Source organism: Zea mays, chromosome 9, assembly GCF_902167145.1.
Source record: "Zea mays cultivar B73 chromosome 9, Zm-B73-REFERENCE-NAM-5.0, whole genome shotgun sequence".
Classification (NCBI taxonomy): Eukaryota; Viridiplantae; Streptophyta; class Magnoliopsida; order Poales; family Poaceae; genus Zea; species Zea mays.
Window position 1 is genome coordinate 102,741,093 of NC_050104.1, and position 11,441 is coordinate 102,752,533.

At 44.3% G+C, this 11,441-nt stretch overlaps 1 protein-coding gene across 2 annotated transcripts; it reads right to left on the reverse strand.

The window, feature by feature from the left end:
• Positions 1-4,059: 4,059 nt before the first annotated feature.
• On the reverse strand, positions 4,060-8,840 carry LOC100502206 (uncharacterized). 2 transcript variants are annotated; one of them, XM_008660753.4, is made up of 6 exons: positions 7,987-8,840; positions 5,961-5,997; positions 5,604-5,840; positions 5,486-5,533; positions 4,573-4,990; positions 4,060-4,445 (listed from the first exon to the last, which is right to left on the reverse strand). In XM_008660753.4, exons 1-6 carry the CDS (start codon positions 8,313-8,315, stop codon positions 4,432-4,434), a joined length of 1,083 nt encoding a protein of 360 aa, XP_008658975.1. In that variant the 5' UTR covers positions 8,316-8,840; the 3' UTR covers positions 4,060-4,431. The 2 variants fall into 2 exon arrangements, with proteins under 2 accessions (XP_008658975.1, NP_001183612.1); NM_001196683.1 differs by having other exon boundaries at positions 4,094-4,445; positions 4,557-4,990; positions 7,987-8,531.
• Positions 8,841-11,441: the final 2,601 nt, after the last annotated feature.

Genomic DNA, 11,441 nt, shown 5'->3' on the forward strand with positions numbered 1-11,441 from the left:
CGAATTGTTTATCAACTTCAAGAAAGAACTTGCTTCGAGCAAAATCCAATGCACCAAAGGGTTTCTATAGATAGGAGGATGCAACACCAAAGGTAGCCAATTATCACCAACGGACCTACCGAACAACGGGGTCAGGATACATAGGCCACACTCCCGCTGTCACCATGAGGTGCTACCGATCATAGCTATGTAGATAGAATGGCACGTTATAACAGTGGTCAAGCGAAGCATCATCACTAAAGCTCTGCATGGATCAGAGGTTAAGAATTAGCCAGTTTAGCGACAAAGACTAGTAGTGACTTATAACACTGACAAGTCAGATAAGACTTGATAAACAATGACTAGTACAATACTAAGCCTTAAATAAAAATGTCTCGCCACAATAAACAAGAAGTAAAGGCAAAGTATACCTAAGTGTAATAACAATGTAAAGTAGAGATAGAACTCACAATGACACCCAAGATAATTGGATTCCAACTGATAGTTGATGATACAAGAGGGAGATATGCAGGACTTCAAGAAGGATCCAAAACTCTCAAGGCAAAAACACAGACTCAATTTAACTCCCAAGAACTAACGTAAACTACTAAAATGAAAAGAGGTGACTCTATGGTAGAACTATCTTCTCTCTTTATCTTCCTCCAAATGACTTCCTAGGGGTATTTATAGCCCTCCCAAGGCTGGGGAGCATTTATAGTGTTACAAGGTCGATTTATGGGTTAAAATGGTTGCATGGACGTGACATGGTATGCTAAGACGCCTTCCACATGGTCGGTTGGCCAAGGAGGAGACCCTATGTTCTATAGCAAGGAAAAGTTGCATGGGAGGACGAGGGTTAAAGAACCAAACTATTACTTTTAATACTCTACAAAGGATTATTCATGGTTAACCAATTGTTTATCAACTTCAAGGAAGAACATGCTTTGAGCAAAATCCAACGCACCAAAGGGTTTCTATAGATAGGAGGATGAAACACCAAAGGTAGCCAACTATCACCAACGGACCTACCGAACGACAGGGTCAGGATACATAGGCCACACTCCCGCTGTCACCATGACGTGCTACCAATCATAGCTGCGTGGATAGGATGGCACATTATAACAGTGGTCAAGCAAAGCATCATCACTAAAGCTCTACATGGATCAGAGGTTAAGAATTAGCCAGTTTAGCGACAAAGACTAGTAGTGACTTATAACACTGACAAGTCAGATGAGACTTGATAAACAATGACTAGCACAATACTAAGCCTTAAATAAAAGTTCCTCGCAACAATAAACAAGAAGTAAAGGCAAAGTATACGTAAGTGTAATAACAATGTAAAGTAGAGATAGAACTCACAATGACACCCAAGATAATTGGATTCAAACTGATAGTCGATGATACAAGAGGGAGATATGCAGGACTTCAACAAGGACCCAAGGCAAAAGCTCAGACTTAATTTAACTCCCAAGGACTAATGTAAACTACTAAAATGAAAAGAGGTGACTCTCTACGGTAGAACTATCTTCTCTCTTTATCTTCCTCCAAATGACCTCCTAGGGGATATTTATGGCCCTCCCAAGGCTGGGGGCATTTATATTGTTACAAGGTCGATTTATGGGTTAAAATGGTTGCATGGACGTGACATGGTATGCCGAGACGCCTTCCACGTGGTCGGTTGGCCAAGGAGGAGGCCGGTCAGCCTCCCCTGCCTTCCATCATGCATCGAACGATGATTAGCACTCTTCTAAGTCAGTTGAAGGTCGGTTCACAATTGGAGATCTCCACCCTTGGATTCCAAGCCCATGGGTTGATGACGTATTGTCTTTCGGTGCTTGGCCTGCTACAGGTTCATCACGTGCCAGCAGATGACAACACACAGACATCTTCACCAAAGGATTGTCATCGTGGTTGTTCCTCGAATCCTAGGACAATCCCACCATCGCTCAACAGCTCTAACAACCATGCCTGTGTCAATCGGCCTACGCGCCATGCACACTCTAATCCATGCCCGTGTCGTCCCACCTGCGTGCCATGCACGCCGCAGCACCCGCTACGCCTACATCCATCGCACGCACACGTGTCGCGCTCGCCACGTTCGAATAGCTTGCCGCACTTGTAGCCACTACAGCTTTGTAGCTCCGCCATCCGTTGTACTTGTATAAGATTAGGGGCAGGTCTAGGACCGAGCTTGCAGCCCCGGTCGCGACCCCATAACACCTATACTATACCACAATTTTAGCCCACAAATCCCAACTAAAAATAGGGTCACAACCTCCTTTCTGACCGCGACATCCAGCACCTGCACCCGGCCCTGTCTGTGTCGCCAACACGCCAGCACCGGTGCGGCAGCGTGCGCACTCATGTCCGGCCCTGTCCGTTCCGCAACACTACAATAGTGCCAACACCTTAGCACAGGGCCTGACGGGCAGCACACTGCACACCCATGCCACCACACGAGACATGGCCACAAGAGAGCGCGCACGACCGACACACTAATAGGAGCTAGCATCTTGTAGGCACCCAGTGGCCAACGCAAGGTACAAGTTGTAGGCATCACCATAGCAGGCCCGCAGGTTGATGCAGCACGTCAGGCCTGCAAGGACGTCGCCATGACACTCTCCCTCGGCCCACTACCAACTGCCCCAAGGCGACTATTGCATCCGCTGTGCCCATGCCTTATCTTAGTAGTCCCTCTTTTGATCTATTTCTGGATCCGCCACCGCTAGAGATCAATACAAACCTTCGTCGATCAATCTCTCTTTCACCTAGTGCCTGCTTCACTGGCCTGGCCTCGCTGGTAGTATGTGTGCGCGCTCCATGGACCTAGCCGCTTCGCTCGCGCTCCACCGCTCCCGCCTTCGTCGTTGTCGGCCGGTCGCACGGCTGCCGGCAGGCAGCCATCCCATGTATGTCAAGACCGATCGACGTCTCAGCAGCCCTTATAGATGGCCAAGTGAACCGTGCTAAATGGGGCCGACACTAAGCATGACATGTAGTGCTTCGGCACGACACATGCATGATTCATATAGTGCCAGTGCCGGCACGACATGGGTCTAGTGGCGTGCGTGGGCCTCCATCTCGTCAATGATGGGCTGGCACGAGCACGACACAATTAGGTGGTCAGCACGATTAGACACGGCTTAGACCAACTGGTAGTCTGTAAATGTGATTGTGATATGTACTTGTGATTGTGAATTGTGATTTGTTACGGTTTTAAGCATAATAAATTCACTTTATAATGGTATACATGTTCAAGTTCTAAAATTATACATATAATCTTAAAGATCTTCTATATTTTGTGAGCTCTCAAAGTAAAATAGTGTCTGGGCTGATACGGACACTATTAGGTGTTAGTGTCGTATAGTGCCGGCTGATACGGACACTATTGTGAATTGTGATTTGTTACGGTTTTAAGCATAATAAATTCACTTTATAATGGTATACATGTTCAAGTTCTAAAATTATACATATAATCTTAAAGATCTTCTATATTTTGTGAGCTCTCAAAGTAAAATAGTGTCTGGGCTGATACGGACACTATTAGGTGTTAGTGTCGTATAGTGCCGGCACGTCACGATTAGGCACTATAGTGTAGTGACTGAGCCTATAGTGTAGTGTCTGAGCCAATGACTAAGCATTAGTGCCGACATGACACGACACGATTACTAACAATACCTAACAGTGTCGTGCCTGGTAGTGCTAATGACAGTTCCGTACCTTTAACGCTGCTGTTGTAGACAAGGTAGCCCTGCCATCGCGTGCAGCCAGTTGCTGCTGCGACTTCATGTCCTGCGGCTACGAATGTTTCCGAACGGCGTGACAGCAAGGGGTAGTGATGGACAACGAGTATATAATGGTAAAACACATGTAAACTCCGATAAACATCTGCGAGACCTTGTTTGATACTCTTATATTCATCTTAATCCATATGTATTGAGATAGATTAGGATGTAAATTAACATTCACTTTAATCTATATGTATTGAGATGAATTGAAGTATAAATTAGTTTAAATTTCACTCCATAACACCTAATACATATAGATTAAGATGAATACGAGAGTATTAAAACAAGTCCAGAATGAAAAAAAGGTGGAATAGTACAACATATTTACAGTTCTGCAAAGACAATGCTTCTCGTTGCTTTGCATTTTCTTCGGATTTCATCAGGTAACAAATGAAAGACTTCAAGAAAAAAAATGATCTTGTTTGGAAACTATGGGAGTTTCCTTTCCAGAAACAAACAATTCATGGGAAACAAATACAAGCCCTCATTCAGACCAATACACCTTTTCCACAGCCACACTAAAACACCCAATTGAATAATAAATTATAAAAAATGGAATACATACAGATGACTAAGAGACACTACGAAGTACTAACCTCCCGATATTATCAGCTCCCGGAAGCTGCAGTGAAACAATCAATATTGCACAATTTGACTGACCTCATCATCCCCCCAAAGCTGTCACATCGAGGTATTACAAGAGTCAGGAGAGCAAGAAACAGAATACGCTTTATAACAAAATTCCAGACGAAAATGTAATGTAGAAAGCATAAAAATGTATATACAGACCGATCAATGCTCTTACGTGCCCTGTCAGGTTGATCCACACTAGCCCGTGGTTTGTCAAGCTGATCAATACTCTTTCTGTTTTTATCTCTCCTGTCTATACTTCCCCTAGGTTTCTCCCGTCGATCAATGCTAGGTCTATGATCAATGCTTGATCTTGGTTTGTCCCGGATATCGGTGCTTCTCCTTGAGTTCTCTGCACTTTCGGATCCAATTTCACTAGGATCTGAAGGACCTGAACTCTCTGGAGATTCGTCTTTAACTGGTTGTGATTTCTCTATGGCAGTAACAAATTTTTTCAGGTGCTTAATGTATTCTGGGTACAGTTCCAAATTACAGTGGTTCCCTCCCTTGATCCACAGAGGCTCGTATTTCACTTTGGATAGTTCCCATAGTGCCCTCCCATGAGAACAGTCAACAACCTCATCAGCTGTACCCTGCACATGGAATAATTTATCAACTTGGTTAAAACCCCTTGTGTATAACACCCATAACCAGAATTTATATGGAGAAACTTGGTACAGATTTTGAAATGAGAAAGGCACCTTATGATCTGAATTCTGGAAACTCAAAAGAGAATGTACAATAAGTAGTGTAAAATTATACTGTATGATGGTACAGACATAATGCCTAATATATAATCTATTTTATTGACCTAATAAATTGCATAAACATTCCCCACTGAGCTTCATACAAGTGTAGAGCTTAATGTAAATGTAAGAACATCAATACAACATTAATAACAAGCCTGAAACTCAGAACACATTTTGAAAAGAACAAAGTTGAAAAATGGCATGTAACCATCAAATTTATAAAGCCTTGAACCCTAGTTTCCTACACGCAAGAGAGAAGTTGATGGCAATACACATATGCATGTGCGCACATGGAACTAAACATTACTAAAGAAAAGTTGCTGTCAGAGGAATACTCACATGTATAACTAATACAGGACACCTGACCAGAGGAATTTTGTCAATGTTCTGTAAATAAATTATTAGATATTAGATCAAGTATGCAATCAAATTAAAAGTAATCAAGTAAATTAACCACCTTATATATGTCAAACCAATATGTATGCTTTACAGGATACATCACTCTTAAACCAGATGAAATTGGGCTATGTAGAACAACAGCTCGTAAATGAGGCAAACGGGATGCTAAATCCAAAGTAGGGCCACTCCCCACTGATTGACCATATAGAATGATGTTTTCTTCAGAGGCTCCATATGTTTCTAGAAGACACCTATACACAGCTTCTATATCAGCATAAGTATTTTGTTCACTTGGCTGCAGAATCAAATGGAATTAAATTGGTCAGTCATGCACAAGGGAAGTTGGAACTCATTAAATAGCATGAGAAGAGGGGTAAATGGAAAGTACTTTCGTAGAAAAAAGCTCAATTTATACCTTCCCAGATGATTGCCCGTACCCAGAATAGTCATAACTGTAGAAAAATGCACAGATCAGAAGTTACTAACATGGGGCATAGCAGCAATACAAAGTGGAATTGAAAGAATCAAGACTGGCAAGCATCAAAATGAAAAGCAAATATATCATGAGCACAATAGAAAGGTTAAAACAGCCATTGATAATGCCTAGCAATCAATAACCAATTATAAAGTCAAATTGCATATTAAGTTGTAGCTAGGCCTGTACACAAAAAGGGTAAAGTAAGATAAAAGTAATAATACGGTGATAAATGGAATTCATATATTCAATAATCGTCCATTTGCAAGATTTCAAATTGGTCATAGTGTTAGATCCACTGTAACTCAGTTATTCTAACCAACAGCTCATCCCATCACTTTTATTAAACATAGCCGTTGTCAGTGTTCGGGTATTGGCAATACGCCTTCCGAAATTCAGCTAACACAAACCTACAGCAAGCCCAGCTGGTGGCCTGGTGCCAGCCTCATACCCCTGAAGCTTCATGGCACAGAGGTCATGTCATGTTCAGGCCAAATCTCAGGGCCCTCCAGGCCTCCGAGGCCCACTAGGCACTAGGACGGGGCGGCCAATCCTGGGGTTGTCCAGGCATCCAGGGTCCCCCAAGGCGCGGCCTCGAATGATGGCGCCCCGGAGCACGACAAACCTGACAGCACATGCGCCTTTGATCAGGACAACATTGTGGTCAAGGAGCGCATTGGCGCCATGTCTAAGACTGCATGTGTACCTTTGGACATTGTTCGGTGTGTGCCGCTGTCACTATAGCCACGCTTGAACGCACAGGCTTACACACAAACATTATAAAGTACAAGCAGATACACCATTTACCAACTGCATTGTACTCAATGGCGTGGACACCTGTACCTGCCACTACAGTAGGTCACATCTACCGCTGAAGCAAGACATGCTTGACACTGTGGCATGACCAAGGCATGCACGGTGTACAACCCCAGGTCTACGAAAAGATAGTATTAGTTGAACCCCTACTAAGCAAGACCCACTTCCAGCAGGCATGTCACTCTCCCCTCCCTTGTGCTATAAAAGGAAGGAGTAGAGCAACGTAGAAATGAGTTGGGAATTCAAGGTTCAAAAGTTTAGGCAAGCCCTCAACTCCAATAGGTTCCACAAGGCGACACATTTAGGATTCAGACTATAACTCTCGATAGGACCAAAGTAGAGGAGAGGAGTTAGTCCACTTGCTCAGATAGCATTTGAGCATGTAATCTTTGCTTCCGCTTTCATCAATTCATCCACCACAAAAAGGATAGAGGGTATTACGTAAGTGTGGTCCAAACCCTACGACCCTCGCTATGGTATCCAAACTTTCAAGTCAACTTAAGTATGCACTAGCAAACAATTACTAGCTTCAATGAAATCCATCTAGTGTTTACCATAACAACACAGCTTTCTGAACCACACATCCAGATAAGCTGCCCTGTTGCAGCTTGGGACATTCACGACTTATATAACAATTAAGAACACATGAATTCACAAACAGGTACATCTAGCAACGGAATCTAAGACTACCTTCCGCAAACGCACGATCCAAATAATACATGCATAACCCTGGGGCTCCATAACCCTGGACACTAAATCCCCCCCCCCCCCCAGCCAGTCAACGTAAATTCTGGATCACAATTTCAATCCAAATGAGATGACAGATTTGTACAACATTAAGCACTTTATTGAGTTATTAAAGAAGCTAGATTAACTGTAGGATCTCAATTCCCATGTGCACCCGCCACCCGAACAATCACGGGCGAGCAAGCAAGTCGCAAGTTCTTAACTAGCACAGACAAAACCTACAATGCGGACAACAACGTCCTAAAAATGAGCTAAAAGTTGTATTCGTGTTTGCCAAATAAAATGAAGAAACTGAATACTAACATCGCAGCGTAATAACAGATAGGATCTCAACCCAGTCTAGTCGAAGCAGCAAAACACGGCGAGAGCTAGAGAGCGCACGTTACATTACATATATACATACCCCATGAGGTTGACATTGAGGTGGGCGCTGAGCTCGACGAAGAGCTCGTACATCTGTCCCAGGTCGGCGGCGTTGCCGTGGGAGTAGAGCAGCGTGAGGCGCGCCCCGGGCTGGCGGACGTACATGGACACCACCTCGGTGCCGCGCTTCGTTGGCAGCCGGCGCGCCTCCACGCCGCGGCCCCGTGACACCGGCACCCCGCTGAGCTCCACCACCTCCGTGTCCGCCGCAGCCGCGGCCGGCGACGGCGGTGGCTCTACCCCGTACGACGGCGGGGTCGGCGGGAAGAACGCGAAGCGCGCCGCCACCGTCGACGCCACGGCGCCCATAGGATGGGAGGAGATAGGGGCTTCTCTTGCGCCGGCGGAAGGCGAGCGAACTAGGGGACTGGGGCTCCCGGTCCCTGGGACGCGGCGGGGGAGGCTCGGAGGTGGCGGAACTCGAGGCGGAGGAGAAAAAAATAGGAGATACCTGGCGTGGCGAGCTCGGTTTTTTAGCGAAGGCCTTCGCGGAAGCTGCCGCCGCGATCGGAGGGGAAAAGGGTAAACGGAGCGGAGCAGCGGACGCCGGACGGGGGCGGGGTGGTTTGTTAATGCAAACAGAGTGGGCCCCGCCGTCTGGATTAGTTAACTGACACCGTAATTTAAGGACCGTTTGAGTTTCGAAACACGATGTCGCGCGAATTGGGGGCAAATTTGGAGGCATCATGGTGGAAAAACGGAAGAAAAGGGTCTTGGAGCGACCTGAATAAAAAAGACGCGCAGTGCTAACATACGAGGCTTTCGGCAGCGCATACCGCGAGCGGCCCTCTTCCCTTAAACTGTTCATCTGCAAGAGGCAACAGCTCCCCTTCCTTCGGCATCAGCGAGCCCTACAGCGTCCCCTATAAGGTGTTCTTCTTTTCTCTCACGCCAGATGGGGCGGAGCTCTATTCATCTCCCCTCGTTTGCTTCCGTCGGACGCCTCCACGTGCGCCCTGACAAAGAAACATCGCGGTCCGGATCGGGAGTTTGGGGGCTGAGTGACCGAGGGCGAGTCATCGATGGGCATGGCGGAAGAAGGCGAACTCGGCTCCGCTCGACCTCACCGACGACCACGAGCACACGAAGGAAGGGGCCGCGCTCACAAAGCGTTGCCGTCGGTGGACTCCGAGCCAGCACCGCAACAATCATCACAGTCGTGGGTGTTCTTCGTCGCCGCATCCGTCGTCCGACAATCCAATTGGCGACACCAGTCTCCGATCTGGTTTTCCCCCATCGACGGTCCTTCTTGGACCACACTCCTTAGATCCATCACGTACGCACCACATCCTCAATGACAACTGCTTCAAGGTTGCTTTGTTTGTACTTAGTCTGTCATTTGTTTGGGTTTTCGGGTCCCTACTTGAATAACTGAAGTGCACAAGCATCATATCCATAGATCCATGGAATGGATTTCTGTTTTTGGTTCTGGTGAAACGCAAGCTTTGTCCTTGATGCAAGTGTGGTCCGAATGCAAGTGGTCATGTGCATATAAATCCTGTGACAGTACCCAATATGTGTGTGCACACGAATAAAATTCATCTTTGTCAAGTCCTAATTAGAATGACAAAGATTCATAGAAAACTTCATTGTCTGTTATATATTCCTGACCATGTTTGCAGAAGGTATGAATTTTCAATTTTTTCCCAAGTCCTAAATGACAACTTATGAATGTCCAGCAAACAATTTATGTGAGCTTTATGATTCAAGAATTCCTTCTCATCCAGAATCACAGTAGTCACAGCCACCTGATAAACAAGAAACAATAATCTTAGCAAAAAAAAGTGAAACCAATCACAAATTAGGTTTACCCAGAGATAACAGAAAGGAGCATGGCAGAAAAAAAATAATGAATTACAGATTTGCCAGGGCGGGTCAATATCAATACACAACAACTGAATATATTGAATTCAACATGGTGCACAAAAATATGGAGCAACAATCATATGTGGCTATTCACATGGATATCTTCCTAAGAACATTTTGGTAAAAACAGAAAAGACTTGATACTACAACATTTTTCTCTCATCCACTTGAATAAAAGAAACTAATGCTATTTGTTTTGCATGAATGTCCAGCACACAATTAGTGTCAGCTTTATGCCTTGTATGCCCAATACTGCAAAAAGTTTGTCAATAATCCACGAAGTACAGAACTCATTATTATTTGTACAACACACTTTTGCAAACTATGATGAATGACTTGTGTTTTTATAGTGATTGTTTGTTGAATTTGTGTTGACCTTTTATGACTTCACTATATGTTTTGCCATGCCATGCTAAAGCACATAGAAATGAACACAATTCTTATTTGTAACCGGCTATGGTTTGTATCTACATTAATTGCCTACTTCATTCTGATACACATGTACTAGACTCCAGTTGAACACATCCACTTTTTTATACCTAAACTCTATTTCAAAGTAATTGGTTTTACTAACAAACTGCTAAATGTTGTTTTTTCATAGTTTCAGAGCCTCTATGTATAATATGTTGGTTGTTTTACTGGCAATATTGAGATGTAGTTAGGTTTTATTTATGCAATCTTACCTTTTCTGAATCGTTTATGTCAAAAATGATGTTTACATACACTGTTGTTAGTTAGACTCTTATTGCCGCTAGTAATCCCAACAATAAGAGTCCCGGTTCCAAATCTTTTGTGTCCATGGTTACGTTACTTAGTAAAAATGTGTCTTGGTTTACAAAACCAATCCCTGTTTTCTTTACATTAGAGTGAACTCCATTACACATATTACAATACTTTGTCAGATACATAACTTGATCATGTTTTATATTCTAACTGCTGACATGTGTCCAAACGTAGGATAAACTCATGGCATCCTCAGCTGAAAAAAAATTCAAGGCTATAATCAAATGCTTAGTGGACTCTACAGAGTATGCCAACTTTTCTTTAGGGATTTAGTCGCTCATGCATTAGACCACCTTCATGATGAGGAGATCGTTTCTAGGACTTTGTTAGCAATCAAAGACAAGCTTGCGTTGCTTGAACATGATGCTCTTGAGGAAAAATTCAATGCTTTTCTAGAAACAACTATTTACGAGGGAGACTGAAAGGGAAATGTGCCCTTAGGCCATTTCTAAGTGTTTTGGTGATTTAGTGTCCAACACAAGTGCCTAAGTGTCAAATGGTGGACAAAGTACAAATCAAGTATAAAGGTATGTTTCTCAGACTTAGTACATTGTTTTAGAGACTAATGTATTGTGTCTAAGTGCTGAAAACAGGAGAAATCGAATTGGAGAAGAGATGGCCTTGTTCAGCCAAAGCCAGCTCTGTCTAGGTGCACCGGACAGTGTCCGGTGCGCCAGGCTGGCTCAGGCGAACTTGCTGCTCTCGGGAAGAAATTAACGGCGTACGGCTATAATTCACCGGACTGTCCGGTGAGCCAACGGACGCCGGGGCAACGGTCGGCCGCTT

Bases quoted from the DNA above. Each gene is read 5' to 3' on its own strand.
- LOC100502206 (NM_001196683.1), bottom strand. From the start codon at position 8,315: ATGGGCGCCGTGGCGTCGACGGTGGCGGCGCGCTTCGCGTTCTTCCCG. The intron at 5,534-5,603 runs GTGGTTAATTTA...ATTTATTTACAG, and splicing joins ATTGGTTTGACATATATAAG to AACATTGACAAAATTCCTCT. The intron at 4,446-4,556 runs GTCTGTATATAC...TCGATGTGACAG, and splicing joins GCACGTAAGAGCATTGATCG to CTTTGGGGGGATGATGAGGT.